At 47.7% G+C, this 20,895-nt stretch overlaps 1 protein-coding gene across 1 annotated transcript in view; it reads right to left on the bottom strand.

Moving 5' to 3' along the window:
- Positions 1-20,895, bottom strand: part of LOC144894212 (alpha-aminoadipic semialdehyde synthase, mitochondrial-like) — a 165,667-nt gene that overhangs the window by 43,596 nt on the left and 101,176 nt on the right. The window contains exon 15 of the mRNA XM_078786315.1: positions 11,908-12,029. Within this exon, the coding sequence (XP_078642441.1) occupies positions 11,908-12,029 (122 nt within the window). The remainder of the gene's footprint in view (positions 1-11,907; positions 12,030-20,895) is intronic.

The following is a 20,895-nucleotide window of genomic DNA, read 5'->3' as shown; positions in this document are numbered from 1 at the left end:
GACGAGATGCAGTCCTTCGTGCGAAAGCCAATGGCGAAGGTTGATGAACGGCCAATGGTTTTTCAGTAGCTTGGCTTACCCTAGAGCCGGGGTAGCTATATTCTTCTCATCTTCTTTTTTCCTCCAAACTGACATTGTTTTTGAAGACATAATTAAGGGGTATCTAATTTCTGTGTCTTTCACCTTCAATGGTTACAGGCACACACTTTTTAATGTCTACTCACCCAGTGACAGCACTGACAGGGTCACCTTCTTCACACAGTTAGAAACATCACTCACTCATGCAGATTTTAATAATCTTGTTTGCTTGAGTGGGGATTTTAATTGTACTCTAGACTCTGCCATGGACCGGAACGGTAAAGAACCTCATCTAGCTAGTACCATCCCACTGGCAAGGGTTTTATCTAAATTCTCTTTCGTTGATGCGTGGAGACTTCACAACCCCCTCATACGCCAGTATACATGGTGTCGCTGTCTTGACGGTCGGCTTTCCTTCGCTCGGCTAGATCGTGTTTACATAAATAGTAACTTTCTTAACATGATGGGCAATGTGCAAATTTTACCAATCGGTTTCTCCGATCATCACATGGTCACCTTTTCTCTTCTCTCTCCGATACGGAACTATGGAGCTGCACATTGGATTTTTAATGTGGACCTTTTAGAGGATCAAGCTTTCCTTAAAGCCTTCCGGGTTTTCTGGGGTACACTGCTTTTGCGGAAACCTTCTTTTTCTTCCCTCAATCAATGGTGGGATAATGCCAAGGTGCAAATTAAAACCTTTTGTCAGCAGTATAGATTCTTTTGTACAAAAGATGAGTCTCTCTTTAAAAGTGTTATTGAAAAAGAAATTTTAGCTTTGCAAAGCCATCTGTCACCTTCCAACACAATGGAAACGAATCTTTCATTGGCCAAAAAGAAAGCTATTCTCAACAGGCTATGTGTAAAACAAGCTAGAGGTGCCATGGTTCGTCTCCGTGTGGAGAATTTGCGTCATCTGGACGTGCCTTCTAGTTTCTTCTTTCGACTTGAACACACTTCAAAGGGTAGCGAGCAGCTCACCTTGTTACGGACTGTGCAGGGCAATATGATAAAGGATCACAAGGGCATTAGAACCCTGGTTAAAGATTACTTCTCTGATCTGTATTGTAGGAAAGACATTGATGACGAAATGGTGCATTCTTTAACTGCGTCCTTGCCCACCTTGTCAGCTACTGCACGTCAAGAGCTGGACAGAAAGATAACTATGGAGGAACTGTTTGTTGCACTACAAGCCTTGCCGAATGGAAAAGCCTCTGGCTTGGATGGCCTCCCCGTAGAGTTCTACAAAGCTTTCTGGGATCTCTTTGGGACGGAACTGTTGGAAATATTTTCTGACAGTTTACGACTCAACCAACTGCCACTCAGCTGCCGTAGAGCGGTGCTTGCCCTAATACCCAAGAAGGGAGATCTGCATCGGGTGGAAAATTGGCGTCCGATATCCTTGCTATGCGTGGATTATAAAATCTTTTCCAAGGCTCTCACCAACCGGCTCAGAGTCGTGATTGGGGAGATCATACACCCAGATCAATCTTACTGTGTCCCTAAAAGGTCAATTCACGACAGTATCTTTATTGTACGTGACATGATTGATATCTGCTCTCTCGAACAAAGAAATGTTGGTCTGGTGTTCCTCGATCAAGAAAAGGCCTTCGATGCCATCGATCACTTTTATCTTTTCTCTGTTTTACGGGGGTTTGGTTTTGGTGAATTTTTTATCTCTCACGTACAGCTACTGTATAATAACATTTTTAGTTTAGCAAAAGTTAACAACATTTTATGTCAGCCTTTCCTGGCTAGTAGAGGCATTCGTCAAGGTTGCCCTCTTTCCGGCCTCCTGTACTCCCTCGCGATTGAGCCTTTGCTCGTTCGTTTGCGCGCACGTCTTCCCGGTTTCGTTCCTCAACCAACTGCGAACCCGTTCAAGGTGATTGCTTATGCAGACGATCTTTGTGCAATCGTTCACTCGGATGAGGACGTCTTGGCCTTGGTCCAATGTGTCCATGAATTCAGTTTGGCAAGTTCGGCAAAAGTGAATTAGAAAAAGAGCAGAGCTCTCTACCTTGGTCCGCAAAATGGCGCCACTCCTCAGACTCTGCCGGAGCAACTCGAATGGGCATGGGATGGCGTTCTTTACCTTGGTGTCTTTCTTGGTACCGAAAACTTCATTTTGAGAAACTGGGAATCTCTCATAATTAAAACTGAGAGGCGGCTGCTAAAATGGAAGGGCTCACTCTGCCAACTCTCCTATCGGGGCCGAACCCTCATTATAAATAACCTTGCAGCATCGATGCTTTGGCACGTTTTTATGGCACTGCAGCCCCCGGATTTTATTCTTAAAAAACTGCAATCTATTTTTATTGACTTCTTTTGGGGGGGGGGAGCACTGGCTCAAACCTGGTGTGTTAAACCTACCCGTTGCTGAAGGAGGTCAGGGTCTGATTGCCATTACCAGTAAAGTTATGGCTTTTCGCCTCCTGTCGCTTCGTCGACTGCTGTACACAGACGTCCCGTGGAAGGCATTGGCTCACTGCCTGCTTCGGCAGGCAGGGAGACTCGGCTACGATCAGGAGCTGTTCCTTATTGGCAGCAAGAAAGTCGATATGGCATCAGTCCCCCTGTTCTACAGGAGTGTGCTGGAGGCATGGCAGGCGGTTACCGTTCGCCGTGATAACAGTAATTATTCTCTTGAAATGTTCTTAAACGAGCCAATTTTTTTAAACCCCATTTTTGAAGGGGTCTGCAGTGATCGTACTTTTATGCAAAAGTTTATTGATGCTGGATGCACCAAGGTTAAAGATTTTAGAACCCCTCCTCCTTACAAGTGGAAACCAGCTGCTGACGTCGCTGTTGCCACTGGAGTTAGGTCCATTCGGGTCATTGGGAGGATATTCTCTGTGATTCTGCGCTTTTTCAAGCAAACCAAGCTAAAATGGGCTCCACAGATGGAAGCTGGCCCTCTCTCATCCCAACACCCCTTTCCAGAGCTTTTGCTTCTTTTTCAAGGTTTCACCTCCTTTAAGTTGATGGAAAAATCCTCTGTTTATGGCATGTGTGTCAAAACCCTTGTTTCTGATAGACCTGCAGAACCACAAGCGCACTGGAGGAGAATGCTCCAGACTACTCATTCTACTTCGATAAACTGGCTTGTTATGTACAAGGTACCCATTGCCAAACGCTCCGGAGACTTGCAGTGGCGATTGGCACATCACATTTTACCCTCAAACGTTTTGATACACCGAATGTGTCCACATGTCCTTGAAAAGTGCCCTTTTTGTGATGCCCAGGAAACTCTTTTTCATGCCTTTGTTGGATGCCCAAGATTGACACCACTTTTTACTGTTTTATCGCATGTCATTCAAGGGTTGGGGTTGGTTTTTACACACTGTGTTTTTATATTTGGTTTTAGTATTAAACCCAGATGTAGGCACGAATGTTTTTTAGCCAACTTTTTAATTTCTGAGGCAAAACTTGCTATATATGTGTCCAGGAAAAGGAAAATCCGGAACAGTGTTGTTCCAGTGGATGACGCTGTAGTCTTTCTTAGGTCATTGGTGTCGTCTCGGCTGAACCTGGAATTGTCTTTTGATAACTGTGGGGACTTCCAGAAACGATGGTGTGTTCGGCGTTCCTTGTGCAGTTTAACTGACGGAGTCCTTACATTAAACTTGTAATATAGCATTGCTCTCTTATTTGGTGTAATGTGAAATGCTTCGAAATGGTACCTTTTTATGACTGTATATATCAACTTTATTTGCTGTCTGTTTTGATTTGTAACCATGGTTTTCTTTTTCTCACTGTCTGTATTTGTAGAAATGCTCTCATGACCTGTAAATATTTTTTGTTTTACCTGTCTGCATTGGTGGAAAAGGTTTTTTCCTTCAAAAAAAGGAATGAAATCTCTCTATCTCTATCTCTCTCTCTCTCTCTCTCCCTCTCTCTCTCTCTCTCTCCCTCTCTCTCTCTCCCTCTCTCTCTCTCTCTCTCTCTCTCTCTCTCTCCCTTTCTCCCTCTCTCTCCCTCTCTCAATGTTTCGCTTAATTTAATTAAACGCTTAATTTTGCTCTTGATGTGGTCATAGCTCTTGCATGAGCATTTCCTTTGAAATTGTTTGTGGTTTTGTTTGTGTCTTCACCTTTGGTTTGTAAAATTTTTATACTTGCTGGTTTCCTTTAAATATCCTTTGCTCCTTTTGGTGAATTCATGATCCTTACGAAATGTTTCTTTAAACTGGTTGCTTTGCTTACAACCGCTTTGTGGAATTGCTTGTATTTTTATAACTAGGACGTGCCCGTACGTGGGTGCCCGTTCCTTGCCAAAAAAAAAAAAAAAAATGTCTTCGCCCATGCATGCATGGGCGTGCCCATGGGCCCATGGGCGTGCCCGTAAGTGCGTGATGTGACCGTACAATGAATGTATCGTCCCGACGCCGCAGCTCGGATGGCGCTGCAGTTAATCGGGCCTGTATCGGCAGAGTTATTATAAACGTGTACTACAATCGATCGTACCTTACAGCGTCTGCTCGCCACGTTCACGTCGTCACTATGACTATCCGTAAGTCCGGAAGTGACGTCCTCATTTGACTGTCCGGAAGGTCGCATATCGCAGTTACGATGAATCGCAAATTAGTTTTAATTAGTTTTAAAACATAGTTTAACGCCAACATAGCGCCAACATAGTTTGCCAACGTGAAATAAATGAATACGCTCTCAAATGTGCCGTCCGAGGCAGAGTCTGTTCGCCACGTTCGGCACACGTGATAGCTCGCTGCTCTCTGATTGGTTGAATCGTTTTTTGGACATAGCTCGGTAACTACTTCTCCGATTAATATGAAACCTTGAAAAGGCACATCCTCGGGTCCCCAGCAATATACCTGGCAAGTTTCAAGTATATCGGACCCGTGGTTGTCGAGAAACAGCGGTCACAGACAAACAAACACACAGACACACAGACACACACACATGCACACAGAGATTACTGGAATTATAGATAGATAAAAGGGCACAAAAGTCTCTCTCTCTCTCTCTCTCTCTCTCGCCACCTGCTGGCCGTTTGTACTGTCATGGCGTCTGCTTGTGGAGGCCTGTGAGTGCTCTGTGTTGTTGCTCCATTTCCCCCCCCCCCCCCCCCTCCGTGTCCTTGTGCCTGTTCGTGGAGTCTTCCTGGTGATTCCCATATACGTTGAGATGGGAGAGAGAGCCGGAGAGCACAGGGTGATCGCTGGTAAGGGTTCGCCGTTTTTGGGCGTCGCCCGATCGGTGTTTGCTCCTTCATCTTAAACCTCTATTTCCTTTTTTTCCTTTCGTTTATCTTTCCTTCAGTTTGTTGTGTTGCCTCCCTTTTCCGAAGTTAGGGAAATCGGAGAGGTCTGATTACTTCCCATTCCCGGAGTTCGGGTAGGGAAGATTATATTATATATTCACCCTCCCCGAGTTGGGGAGGGGTTGTAAGTGCAGCTGTTCCAGCATGGCAGCTGCACTATCTCGATTTACGGCCTTTCAGAGCCTGACCCGTAAGCACAGGTTCTTTTGTGTACCTCGGGAACGTGAGGTTAGTGTCGAGGACGTTGTCCTCGCAACCGGTCGTGTTGTCGGGATCGACAAGGTTGTTGCCGCTTCGCGGATGAACAAGCGGATCGTTATTTTTTTGTCCGACGTGGCTTGTGTCCCACAAATTGTCGAATAGGGTTTGACAATCGATCCAGATTTATTTGTTATGATTTCCCCACTAGATAGCCCAGCGATAAAAGTCGTGATATCAAATTGCCCCCCATTTGTATCCGACGATGTACTAATTAAAGAATTGTCCCGATACGGTACCATCGTGTCTCGTATCTCCATGATTCCCTTCGGGTCACGAAACAACAATTTAAGGCACGTGGTTTCATTCCGGCGGCAAGTGTTTATGATTTTAAAAAATTCCCAGAAGGATTTAAACCTTATAATAAAATTAAAACATCAACAGAACGAATATACAGTGTACGTGTCCACCAACGTTCTAAAATGTTTTGGCTGCGGACAATTTGGGCATGTTAAGCATGACTGCCCCCGAAAAGAGAATTCTCCACAAGTACAACCTCCCCTCCGAACCGGGAATAAGCAACCCCCCCCACCTTCCCACCACCGATCCAATCCCTTCCACCACCGACCCAAGCCTTCCCGCTGCCGAACCAAGCCCTCCCACCACCGACCCGAACCTTCCCACCATCGACCCAAGCCTTACCACCACTGATCCCAATCTGTCCACCACCGACCCAAGCCCTCTTACCACCAATCCAAACCCCCCCGCCGTACCCCCTTCCCCTCCCCTTGAAACAGGGGCCCCTCCCTCTACTGAAGGATCTAATTGCAGCCATCTCCTGTTAACGATAGATCTCACCCCCCAGGCGACATCGTCCAATCACAGCTTGTTGCCTGCTATAACTGATCCTACCTCTCTCGCCGTGGTAGCCGATGGAAATCCCCTCCCGATGATCACGTCCTCCCTCCCCCCCCCCCCCCTCCCCCCAAACCCTTGCAATCTCTTCCCACTAACCAGGACGAGTTTCAATTAGTCTGCCCAAAAGGAAAAAGACATCTGCAAACAACAGATGAAAACGGTCATCTCTTTAAAAAACCTACAACTGAAAACCGACAGCCCCTCCTCTCTGCCCTAGATTTGTCCCTCGGCACAGAAAATCGTTTCTCGGTATTGGAGGACATAGATGTGGATGAATCCTCGCCCTTGTCTACTGACCTAGAAACTGATATGGTTGAACCGCAAAAATTAGTACCCCCCCCCCCCCCCCCTCCCCCGAAGATGGCTCATTTCTCTCCCTCCCCATCCCCTCCCTCTATGGACTATGCCCCATCCGATAACGTGGAGGGATGTGATGACGGTGAGGAGATAAATGATGAAAACCAGTGTGACACACCATCTGAGCCATCTGATATAGATGACTCTGTTAGTGAATGTGGTAGCCTTAAGGAAGAAGAAACCCCTCCAATCCCTCCCTCCGAGATAAAAAGGTTTCTTAAGGACACATTCCGAAAAAGGAATGTTGTTATAGAAACCTTTTTTCCGGAGCTACCTGATTTTATACATTCCGCTAGACTGATGGTAAAACGGCCCCACGTTTTTAATTTCAATTCCTCCCAACGTCACCGTTTGAAGAAGTGGTTGCAAAAAGCTAAGAATGAACTGCTATCAAAAAATTGAGTGGTGGTCACTCCTCCTTATAGCTGTAATGAGTTTTTCCATTTGTAGCTTGAATATTAACGGAGGATGTAGCTCTGTCCGTAAAGTTCAAGTAAGGGATTTTTTATTACAGAAGAAAGTTGACATTGCCCTCTTACAAGAGACCCATGCCAACGACTGCTGTGTCGCAGAGTGGTGTAGGCTCTTCCCCGGCCTGTCCTTCTTTAGTAACGGTGACTCCCGCAAAGGCGGTGTCGCAATAATTCTTAACCCCTCCTTTTCGCCTTCATCGCTTAAATTCGACGAAATACACATGGGATCCCTAGCATCCCTAGAATTCCACTACTGTGGAAAATTCTATACTATTTTTAATATCTATGCCCCAAGTACGCCTGTAGCTCGGCGAGTTTTTTTTAATGACCTTGGGACACACCTAACGTCCCTCGACAGCCAAAACGCCCTAAAAAACCAAGACGATCATGTCTGTATTGGTGGAGATTTTAACTGCACCCTCCAACCCCAACTAGACAGGAACAGTGCAGAGCCCCATCCTGCCTCCACAATCCCTCTCACCAAATTTTTAAAACAAATGAATTTGACAGATATATGGCGGGTACAGCACCCATCAATCAGGCAATACACAAGGTGTCGATGCATTCAGGGTAATATTGTACTTGCTCGCTTGGACAAGTTTTATATTAATCCTCCACTTGAACGCCTCGTTCTGTCATCCAAAATTTGCCCATCAGGATTCTCGGACCACAGCGCAACATTTCTCAAAATTTCTGCCCCCTGCCCGAAACACAAGAGTGCTTTTTGGAAATTTAATAACAACTTACTTGATGATAGTACCTTCAAGGACATTTTTCCGGAAATTTGGAATATTCTGGTTGCCTCCCAAGGGAATTTCTCAAACCTCAGACAATGGTGGGATAATGCCAAAACGCACATCAGACTGTTCTGCCAACAATATCGTGCGTATGGTGTTCGAGAGGAAAGAAAAACCACAACCTTACTTGAAGATGAAATCCTGGAATTACAGGAACAGCTTCAGGGAACTGCAAGTGTGAGCTACCAGGGAATGAGGCAACAAATCCATGGAAAAACGGCCTTACTGAATTCCATATCCGAAAGGCGAGCACAAAATGCTTTATTGCGCCTGAAGATGAGGTACATACACGACCTTGATGCTCCAACCAAATTCTTCTTCAGCCTTAAAAGGGGGGCCTCTTCGTCAATGATTACACGCTTGCTCCATGATGGGGAACTCCTTTATGAAGATGGCAGAATCAGGGAATGTGCCCGGAAACATTTTAAACAACGGTTTATGTGGCATGACATTAACCAGGATGCAATATCGGAACTTGTTTCTAACCTTCCAACATTGGCGGAGGATCAGAAGCAGCAGTTGGAGGATCCTCTTAGGTTACCTGAGCTCACCGCTGCCTTGAAGGCCTTGGAACCTGATAAAGCCCCTGGACTGGATGGGCTGACTAGTGAATTTTTCCAGTTTTTTGGGGACGCCATTGGACCTCACCTACTGCGGGTATTGAATGAATGTTTAGAGGATGGACAACTGCCGTGGAGTTGCCGGAGAGCAGTCACCACCTTAATTCCTAAGAAAGCGGACACTCAACTTATAGAGAACTGGCGTCCTATTTCTGTTTTATGTACGGATTATAAAATTTTAGCCAAAGCCTTGTCTAATCGAATGAAACCTTTTATGAATGTACTAATAGGAGAACATCAATCCTTTTGTATTCCTGGACGTACTATTTTTAATAATATCTTTCTTATCCGTGATACCATTCGGTTTTGTAACAACTTTAATATGAATGTTGGTCTGTTTTTCATTGACCAAGGAAAAGCCTTTGACTGTATTGACCACATGTACCTTTTTAGAGTTTTAGAGAATTTTGGGTTTGGACCTATTTTTATCTCATACGTTAAACTTTTGTATTGTAATATATCCAGTGTTCTTAAAATTAATCAAGTATTGTGTAGCCCCATTGCTGTACAACGGGGAGTACGGCAAGGTTGCCCGCTATCTGGACTTTTATACTCTCTTGCCATCGAACCTCTTCTGCTCCAATTACGTACGCACATTTCTGGCTTCACTGGATCAATTCTTACCACACCGCTAAAAGTCTCTGCCTATGCAGATGATGTCTGTATTTATATAAAAAATAGTGCTGACGTCACTGCAGTGGCTCAGGCACTAAAGACATATTGTCAGGCTTGTTCAGGCCAGGTAAACTGGAAGAAGAGTGAAGCCCTTTGGATAGGACCTGGAGATTGCCGCCAATTGTCCTACCAGGAGGAGTGAACTGGCAGAAAAGTGGCATTAAATACCTCGGTATTTTCCTAGGAGACAACACCTTTGAGTAGCAGAACTGGATGGGATTACCGGACAAGGTAATGGCAAAACTGGCCCGCTGGAAAGGACTTCTTTCTCAACTTTCGTACCGCGGAAGAACTCTCGTCATTAACAATCTTGTCGCCTCTATGCTATGGCATAAGATGATATGCCTACAACCGCCCAGGAGCCTTCTTATTACACTGCAAAAGAGCATTGTCGACTTTTTCTGGAGCGGGAAACACTGGCTCCAACCCCCCGTGGCATACTTACCACTCACTGAAGGTGGCCAAGGTCTTATTGATATCCGCAGCCGGATTATGGTCTTCCGGCTTCATATCGTGCGCCAACTTGTATATGGAGATGAAGCCCTACTCTGGAGGCCTCTGGCTAACTGCATATTGCAACTTACATGCAAGCTGGGTTACGACCGAGAACTTTTCTTGATGAACCCTCATCAAATCGATTCATCCTTGCTGCCCACCTTTTACCAAGGGGTGATGAACGCCTGGCAAGCCCTGTCCTTTTCCCGTGAAATGGCAACATACAACATGGAAATGTTGTTGAATGAGACCCTATGCTACAATCCCTTCCTGGAAAACAGCTTGAATAATAGGGGACTCGTTCAACGTTTTGTTGATGCCAAGCTGCTGCGAGTGAAAGACCTCATGACAGAGTCTGGGAGCTGCCGGCTGAGTGCTGCCGCTGTGGCACAAAAAACCGGAATAAAATCTGTCAGGATCATCTCTCGGTTCCTTCAAGGGATATCCACAACGTATCGTAAAACCTGTGAGGAACTTGGCCCTTCCCCCGAGGAAACAGCGGGTGACTTCCCCAAACTCCTAGTCTTCAGCCCGCCACTTAATCTGTCCCCTGGCCTGAACAGCCCTGATGATACTGCATTATCCCTTCCCGCCTTTCCAAAGAAAACTTTGTACAACGCGTACGTTAAAATTTTATATGCAAAAACATTTTCTGAGCACCCGAGGTTTCGATGGCGGGATGTTTTACCCCCAATACCCCCCAATTGCCCCAATTGGCAAAGTTTTTATCTCTTGCCTACTCCAAAGTATGTTGGAGATATTCAATGGAAACTTGTACACTGGATTTTACCTTATAATGTTTTACTGAACCGGTTTTCTACTGCTAACTCTAATCTATGCCCTTTCTGTGCATCCATACCTTGAGTGTGAACGATTGCAACCTCTTTTTACATTCCTTCAGGAACGCTTTGTGAAGCTTGGTTCCCTCTTCAATCACAATGTTTTTAGTTATGGTGTTTTAGGACCGTCTTCCCTTAGAAATGTGGTTTTAATGAATTTTTTAATTGGTCAGGCCAAGTTTGCAATTTATAAATCCAGGAAGAAAAAAATGGGAAACGCTTCTGACTCGTCATATGATGTACTGCTCACCTTTAAGGCTCTTGTAAATGCAAGACTAAAGCTAGAATACCGGTTTTTTAAAATGAACAAGAATTTAACATGTTTTAAAGAAAAGTGGGTTTTTAATGATGTCATATGCACACTTGATGATGATGATTTGATAATAACTTTTCCTTGAGACCATTTTTATTGTGTTTTGTTTCTTTATGACTGAACATAACTGATTTTTTTGTACTCTTGTAATAAAAGGAAGAAACAGTCTCTGTCTCTCTGTCTCTCTGTCTCTCTGTCTGTCTGTCTGTCTGTCTCTCTCTCTCTCTCTCTCTCTCTCTCTCTCTCTCTCTCTCTCTCTCTCTCTCTCTCTCTCTCTCTCTCTCTCTCTCTCTCTCTCTCTCTCTCTCTCTCTCAGTATACTATCCTAGGTGTGGTGATCTATGGGTTGCTCCTGCGAGATTGATCAGCTGTCTCTGTGCCAGGGGTTGTTCAAGTGAAATGTCTGGGGCTATACAACAACAACAACAACAACTGGCTACAGCGGAATCTGTGTGTGCTGACCTACAGCAAATCAATCATCTCCCTCATGGAACCTGATATTAAACCCAGTTAAATCTCATGCCCTCAGATTGCTCTAGCGAACTCTGTCAAAATGGACTTGGAAACAGTGGGTGTGGCTCACAAAATTCAAAACGACTTATTAATGGATCATTTAAAAAGCTTCCTTCAATTAATACCCACACATAAATGAACAATAATATTATGAATCACATCCATGGTAAGTAACCTTTTGCTTTTGCTTTCTTCAGCTGGATTTGTCCCCACAACCTGCATGTTACCGGACAAGTGTCTGTGCCACTAGGACACTGTACCCACTCCAATAGGAGAGAGTTTATCTGAATGCACATCAACAAGAAAGAGGTTAAAAGGTGATGTGTGTGCCATTTATACTCATGTTCATACCAACTGTGATGCTTGTATCCAGTTGTTGACTTAGAAAGTTGACAACAGGTGTGGATACAAAACCAGAGCCAAGTATCAATACATTTCGCCCACTTTTCATTTCGGTCGCTTTCCTCCACTCCCTGCACATCCACATCACAAACATACCGAAAGAACACTCTTTAAGTGATCATTCATTTGAAAAGCTTTGATCATGATTGAACATGATGAGGATGCAAAGAGTGCAATCTACTATAAATGGATGAGGTGTGTGTGTGTGTGTGTGTGTGTGTGTGTGTGTGTGTGTGTGTGTGTGTGTGTGTGTGTGTGTGTGTGTGTGTCATGTTTCTTGTGGAGTTATACTGGAGCTTCCAGATGTAGAATGTGATACACCAAAATGATCGTCATGATGTCCTCAGTTGATTAAGCTAATTAACTACAAAGAATCCAGAAGAATTCCCATGTTTCTAAACGTACGCCATGTTAATGTGTACAGAGCAGTTTAATAGGGCCTCCCACGCCATGGCATTCTAATTACAAAATAAATAACAAAAGCAATGATAACATTGCAACAAAGCATATATTAGTTAATACTCATAATATTAAGAACAATAACATTCGTATCATTTGGCAAAAATAAAAATGATCGTATGATCCCCCTCCCCCTACCCTGGCCGAAGCATATCTGTGCTTGGTGAAAGGCATCCTAATGTTCCAGCACTACAATTTGGCAGGTATGCTAAAAGACCATGAATACCAATGGAAATTTGGTCCAATGGACCAACAGGCCCACGAGATTTATTTTTGAAATAACCGAGCATGCTACCAAATGCTGTATCAAGTTACTCCAAGAGATAAAGTGCCGTACTCTCCCGCTGTGTACCAAATTTAGACGGCCGAGCAACCATTGGTACCCGCCGGGATAATGCTAATTTTGTTATGGCCAATCGCTACTCTGGGTGCGAGCAATGGCGGACCAATGGAAGAAAAGACATACACAGACAGAGAGAAAGGAATCGTTTAACGATTCGATTTATTTACAAATATTTACAGTGAAACTTATCGATAGGAAAGAAAAGGGACAAGAAGCACAAACTTACCTTATTATATGCCTTAAGACGTTTACAACAAATAAACACAACAAGGGCGCCCATCACACATTCACAGAGGAGGGGAAGGGGAACTAATGTTGGGAACCTGTTAGCTAAATGGCCATGATGTTACCAGATGCTTCTCCTCGCGACGCCTTTTGTCTCGACCTCACCAACCAGCACCTGGCCGGAAAACGGCAGTCCCGAACACGAGCAGGTAAAGGTGATCCCAGCATGAACACGAGCAGGTAAAGTTGATTCCCAGCACGAACACGAGCAGGTAAAATACGTCGGGAACTCGGCAGAGTCGGCAAGAGTGCCAGGGTCACGTGGAGCAAGTACATTGTTATCTCGTGCAGGGTATAGAGTACATCGTGGCCTCGTGCAGAAAGTGAGTGTCGTGCACCGAGAAGGAGTCTGGCAGTTGACAGAGAGCAATGAACATGTGCAAAACGAGCAAAGTCCAAGGCCTTTTTGTCGTGTATACATGCAGCGAGAGGAGCAGGGAGAGTCCGGCCAAGAGAGAATCACGTGCAGATGTGGGCTGTCCACCTTTACCAAAATATGACAGACAACACTTGATAGATAAAGGATTATTTATTCATACATACGGAGAGAAAGGTTTGTCCTCAGGCAAGCACATCTCTAAATTCTACTCAAGACAGCATTTTGATTTATACTCAAATTGTCTACGAGAAAGGAAGGCAAAAGCAAAGTGAAATATAAGATAACAGAAGAACTGAAGTAAGAGCCCTTGGCTCCACATTTGACTTGGCTTGACCGGACCGCAGGGTCCGGTCGAGAATGGATGTATATGTCCTGAATGAAACCGGCAGAGAGAGAGAGAGAGAGAGAGAGCAATAATTATCATGCAGGCAGGTGCTGAGTGAACCCGGCAGAGAGAGCGAGAGAACACGTGTGCAAGGCCTTTTGTCAGGGCCTGGCAAGGGGGTGGCGCTGCTGTTTGAGGGTGTCGTGGCTCCCGATTGGTGGAGCCCGTCACTCCGCCCCCACTAGCTCTCTCGAAGGGACTCAGGCCCTGATTGGTGCATATCCCAATGGTCTTTGGTCTGTCTTCTGTCCTTCAAGACTTTAAATCAATCTGTGGATGCAATCTTTGTGCATCTGCCTGGTTTAATATCCCTTTATTAGTGGAGGGCCTGTCTTTCCTCTCCCCAATGCATAAATACATACTAACCCGAAATAAGGGGAAGCGGCTAAGATAATGGTCTGCTATGAAATAACTATTCTGAGGGACCTGTATGGTGGTTGCCATTACTTCTCAGCATTTCCCAAAACCACAATAATACACTTCAAATCATGTGACACTACAATATTACACGAGTCTGGCCCATAATATAGATTATAGAACCAGATAAAAGCATGCTGTACTGACACAGACAGGTGGCCAAGCAGTACTGACACCGACAGGTATCTGTGAGCAGTACATTATGCAGAGCATTATTAGCCCCCATTTGACTTAGTCTGAAACGGGGGCTTTATGGATTGGGTCTCATCCATCCGTCCGTCTGTGCGTGCGTGGGTGGGTGGGTGCGCCAGTCGAGTATTTCATGCATTTGGCTCTGTTACTAGGCAACTGAGACTATTACTAGGCAACTACTGCTGAGCATTCTGGGAGGAGTGCAAGCAGGGCAGCAGTGATAATTGTCCTTTAGCTGACTTCATAAACATATTCTGTTGTTGAGCGTTTTCTTGTCCTTGAGCAAAACTGTGCGGAAGGGGAAATAGTTTCTTCCTTACGAAGCAGGTGCCATTCTTATCTCTTTCCCATTCACGTGCTTTAATGTTACTATATAAAGCCATAGCTAGCTGTGCTTAGTTTAAGAGAACTGTGTTGGATATTGCTGAGTTTTTACTGGGGTTACTAGCTAATATCCCAGCTTCTCTTCCATGTACATGTCTTCAATTTAATAAATTCTCCTGTAATTGTCCGAGTCTTGTCAGGTGTCAGGTTGGGACCTCGACCCAACGAAGCTCGCCGTCGCGAAAGCGGATTTCGCCACGCTGGAGCGGCTGGGCATCGTCCGGCACTCCAACAGCACATGGGCCTCACCTCTGCACATTGTGCCCAAGCCTGGCGGCGGATGGCGGCCGTGCGGTGACTACCGCCGGCTCAACGACGCCACCACCCCCGACCGCTACCCGGTCCCGCACATTCAGGACTTTTCCGCCCGGTTGGCGAAAACGACCATTTTTTCCAAGGTGGACCTCATCCGGGGCTACCACCAGGTCCCCGTAAAACCGGAAGACGTAGCGAAGACGGCCGTTATAACACCTTTCGGCCTCTTCAAGTTCTTGCGGATGCCTTTTGGGTTGAAAAATGCGGCCCAGGCGTTCCAGCGGCTCATGGACAGCGTCTTGCGCAACTTGTCCTTCGTCTACGTCTACCTGGACGACATCCTAGTCGCGAGCGCGTCCCGGGAGGAGCACCTGCTCCATCTCCGCACGCTCTTCGAATGCCTGGGCCAGCATGGCCTGAAAATCAACCCTGCGAAGTGCCGGTTCGGCGTCACCGCCATCGACTTCCTGGGGCACCGCATCACCAGGCATGGGGCCATCCCTTTACCGGCTAGGGTGGAGGCGGTCAGGAGTTTCCCGCGCCCCCGCACGATCAAGGGGCTCCAGGAATTCCTGGGCATGGTGAATTTTCATCACTGCTTCGTGCCCCGCGTCGCCCAGCTCCTGCGCCCCCTGCACAAGGCCCTCCAGGGGAAGCCGGGCAAAGGTGATATCGCCTGGACGGAGCAGATGGACGCGGCATTTGCGGGTGCGAAGCTGGCTTTGGCCAACGCCACCATGCTGGCGCACCCGGCGCCCGATGCACCAATCGCCCTCACCACCGACGCGTCGGACTACGCGGTGGGCGCGGTGCACGAACAGTGGGTGAATGGTGTTTTGCAGCCACTGGCGTTTTTTAGCCGGCAGCTCCGCCTGCATGAACGCCGGTACAGCACCTTCGACCGCGAGCTTCTCGGGCTCCACCTGGCGGTCCGACACTTCCGCCATCTTCTCGAGGGCCGCCCGTTCACGGCCTTCGTCGATCACAAGCCCCTGGTTTTCGCGATGGCCAAGGTCGCCGAGCCATGGTCAGCCTGGCAGCAGCGTCACCTCTCTGCCGTGTCCGAATACACGACGGACATACGACACGTCGCGGGTAAGGACAACCCGGTGGCGGGTTGCCTTTCCCTGTCCGTCGCCCACGCGGTCCACCTCGGGATTGACTATGCCTGGATGGCGGCGGACCAGACCACCGACCCTGACGTCCAGGCCTTTCAGACCGCCATCACGGGCATCTGCGTCACCGAGGTACCGTTCGACGTCACGGGCACGGCCCTCTTGTGCGACGTCTCCCTCGGCCGGCCTCGCCCCATCATGCCCGCTGGCTGGCAGCACCCGGTTTTTGATGCCATCCACGGCCTGTCCCACCCGGGCACGAAGGCCTCCCAGAAAGCTTGTCGCGGCAAAGTTCGTCTGGCATGGCCTCCGGAAGAACGTCCGCGACTGGGCCAGAACGTGCCTCGCGTGCCAGCGCGCGAAGGTCCACCGCCACAACCAGGCCCCGTTGGCCCCGTTTACGGTGCCCGAACGTCGGTTCGACCATGTACACGTTGACTTGGTGGGACCTGTGCCCCCCTCGTGGGGTTTCACCCACCTCCTCACCATGGTGGACCGCACCACCCGGTGGCCGGAGGCCGTGCCATTGGCGGTGACGGCTGCGGCCGACGTCGCGCAAGCTTTCATTGCCAGCTGTTCACCTCGGAGCTCTGGGGAGCGGTGGCGCAAGGGCTCGGCGTCAAGCTGCACTGCACCACGCCGTTGGCCTGGGGGTGATGGAAGCGCTCGCACAGGCCGTTGGCCTGGGGGTGATAGGGTGTGGTGCAGTGCAGCTTGACGCCGAGCCCTTGCGCCACCGCTCCCCAGAGCTCCGAGGTGAACAGCTGGCAATGAAAGCTTGCGCGACGTCAGCCGCAGCCGTCACCGCCAATGGCACGGCCTCCGGCCACCGGGTGGTGCGGTCCACCATGGTGAGGAGGTGGGTGAAACCCCGTGAGGGGGGCACAGGTCCCAACAAGTCAACGTGTACATGGTCGAACCGATGTTCGGGCACCGTAAACGGGGCCAACGGGGCCTGGTTGTGGTGGTGGACCTTCGCGCGCTGGCACGCGAGGCACGTTCTGGCCCAGTCGCGGACGTTCTTCCGGAGGCCATGCCAGATGAACTTTGCCGCGACAAGCTTTCTGGGAGGCCTTCGTGCCCGGGTGGGACAGGCCGTGGATGGCATCAAAAACCGGGTGCTGCCAGCCATCGCTCGATGAAGGCCACGCTCCAGGCCAGCCTCAGCGATGGCAGCTGGGCCGACAGGCTCCCCTGGGTCCTGCTGGGCCTCAGGACGGTGCCCAAGGACGACCTGCGCGTGTCCTCGGCGGAGCTGGTCTTCGGACAACCGCTGCGGGTACCGGGCGAATTCCTCCCCGACTCCACGGTACCTTGGTCGCAACAGCGCTCCACCCTTCAGGAGACCGCCAGGAGGTTCGCCCCGGTGCTGACAGCACACCACGGTTGCCCGTCCTCACACGTCGCCCCGGAGCTTCGCACGGCGGAGTACGTTTTTGTCCGGCACGACGCCCACCGGGCACCGCTGCGGCCCCCGTACGACGGGCCCTTCCGCGTGCTGGAGACCGGGGACAAGCACTTCACCGTGGACATCGGCGGTACTCCAGATCGCATCTCCGTGGACCGCCTCGACCTGGACCACCCCCGCAAGCAGCTCTGCCTCCGCCTCGAGGTCGCCCCCCGGCGGGCAGACCCCCGGCACCCCCCACCCCCGCCGTCCCGCCACCCCGCAGCCCTGCACGCATCGCCAGAGGGAGTTTCGGCCGGGTCATCCGTCCTCCCCGCAAGCTCGCCCTTCAGGTGCGCGGGAATTCTGGGGGGGCGCGTGTGGCGGACACAATGCCAGCGGGTCATAATTCCGCGCACCAGTGGGTGACGCGAGCGACCGGACGTGGAAGCAAGGCTCGGGCCACGCCCGGAGCAAAGGAGTCATGAGGCTCAGGGTTGAACTGGAATACATGCCCCGCCTTTCGGCCGACCGGCCACGTCCGAGGGCAAGGCGTGGCCTCGGGACATATATGCGGGCTCGAAAGTCGAGCCCGCCCAGTGCTTACGTGCGAGCATTGAATAAAGTGTTTGGTTTTGTTCAACGCGTGGTGGCCTACCTTCTTGACAAACCAGTTGTGTGTGCATAGCACCACACGTGTGCATTACTGTACGTGTTTTCTCCTCGTGTGATTTACTGTACCGGTACGTGTTTTCTCGTCATGTGATTTACTGTACGTGTTTTCTCCTCGTGTACATTACTGTACGTGTTTTCTCCTCGTGCGATTTACTTTACGTGTTTTTACTTTACGTGTACATTGATTTACATGTACTTTAGAAATTCGGGAATGCAGGATCATAACATTTTATTTTTCTATTAGTTTTGTACAATGTCGAAACGGAGCCTCATTGTGGAGCAGGTGCTGGAGCTGTTGGAGGCAGAAGAGATCCCCAACACTGCCGAGGAATCGTAATGTTCTGAACCAGATTCAGACCCAGACTACCAACCTGGGACAGATACCGTGCGTCCTCCTCTGCTGTAACTTCGGCAAGCAACATCAGCTTCTGAAGTAGTGCAGTTGCCGGAATAATCTGGTAGTGAGGACAGTGATGATGACATTGAAGAGGACAGTGGAGACAACACCGAAGGAAACATTCGAACCAGTCGAAATGGGACATACCAGAGCGAAAATGCTCCACCTCAGAGGAAAACACTGAGCGCAAACAAAATGAAGAAACAACCAGGTCCTGTACCAAGAAACTATGCAATGTCACCCATAGATGCCCGGGATCTCTTTGTTACTGACAACATGCTTGAAGAGATTTGCAAGTGTTCAAACCTCGAAGGGCGGAGAACATCAGCAATCCATAGCAAGGTATTCCATGATATCTCCAAAAAGGAGCTTCTGGCTTTTTTCGGCCTTGCCCTTTTAGTAAGATACAAAAAACTGGGATGTTTCCCAACGGGAGTTCTTTGGGAATAGCTTGTTGAACCCAACGTATCGTGCCACAATGTCCATAAAAAGATTTGAGGAAATTCGCCGTTTTTTGTGGTTTGACAACAAGAAGCCAAGAGACTTTCGTCTGAAAAGAGACCACATGGCAACCTTTAGAGATGTTTGGAACCTTTTCCTTGCAAACTGTCTTAAGAGGTTTGTTCCCCATGAGTGTGTCACAGCAGCTGGAACCTGTAGAGGGCGATGCAAGTTTGTCCAATACATGCCCAGCAAGCCAGCAAAGTACGGAATAAAAATTTTCTATTGTTGTTCTGGTGTCTGGCTTTTGTGTTAAAACAAATATGGCAGCCAATCTACATGACCGATGACATCAACTTTTTTTTCTACACCAATTTAGCCCGAGATGATGCTCACCAAATTTCATCTAATCGGATGAAGTTCTGTACTTGTCGAATTATGACGTCATAATGGAAGCACCTATGACCTGATCATCAACATATGTTATTCCCCATGGAGAATACTTTACAATGAGCGATGTCTCAATTTTTTCTATGCAGCGCTTTCGGAGATATAGAGGTGCAAATTTTTAACTTTTTCCAAGATGGCGCCGGTACCACTTTATATATGACGTCATACTTTTCATTAAAAAATTATACAGGTGGAGATGCACCTATGGTGAAAATGTCCTGTCAATCGGACCAACAGTTGCAGAGAAAATCATATTAATTCAGTGCGGACGCACAGACAGACAGACAGACAGACAGACAAACAGACAAATGAAAAATCGGCCAGAGACCGAGGACTTGCCGGAATGTACTTTTTTATCGGCCATTTTTGACAAATATGGCGGCCGAACCACGTGACCGATGATGTCATCATTATTTGTTTTCTAAACTACTTATTCCTTGATGATGCTCAAGAAATTTCATCTTCATCGGATGAAGTTTTGTACTTGTTGAATTATGACGTCATAATGGAGGCACCTATGACATCATCATTAACATATTTTATTCCCCATGGAGAGTTCTTTACAATGAGCCATGTCTCAATTTTTTCTATTCAGAACTTTCGGAGATATAGAGGTGCAAATTTTTTGTTTTTTCCAAGATGGCGGCCGAACCACGTGACCGATGACGTCATCAATTGGGCACAGTCTATTCCAGGGCAAGACAAATATGTCTGTAAAGTTTGGCAATTCTACGTGCAACGGTGTAGACATAGTACTGCGAACAAACAGACAAACAGACAGATGAAAAATCGGTCAGAGACCGAGGACTTGCCGGAATGTACTTTTTTATCGGCCATTTAGGACAAATATGGCGGCCGAACCACGTGACCGATGACGTCATCATTAACATATTTTATTCCCCATGGAGAGTTCTTTACAATGAGCCATACCTCAATTTTTTCTATTCAGGACTTTTGGAGATGTGGAGGTGCAGAGTTTTTCGGTTTTTCCAAGATGGCGGCCGAACCACGTGACCGATGACATCATCATTAACATATTTTATTCCCCATGGAGAGTTCTTTACAATGAGCCATGTCTCAATTTTTTCTATTCAGCACTTTCGGAGATATGGAGGTGCTAAGTTTTTCGGTTTTTCCAAGATGGCGACCGACCACATGACTGATGACGTCATCATTAACATATTTTATTCCCCATGGAGAGTTCTTTACAATGAGCCATGTCTCAATTTTTTCTGTTCAGCACTTTTGGAGATATAGTGGTGCAAATTTTTGCCGTTTTTCCAAGATGGCGGCCGACCACGTGACATATGACGTCATCATTAACATATTTTATTCCCCATGGAGAGTTCTTTACAATGAGCCATGTCTCAATT

This window comes from Myxine glutinosa, chromosome 11 (assembly GCF_964187855.1).
Source record: "Myxine glutinosa chromosome 11, kmMyxGlut1.1, whole genome shotgun sequence".
NCBI lineage: Eukaryota > Metazoa > Chordata > Myxini > Myxiniformes > Myxinidae > Myxine > Myxine glutinosa.
Note: the sequence above shows the minus strand (reverse complement) of the source record. Positions and strands in the feature narration are given on the sequence as shown.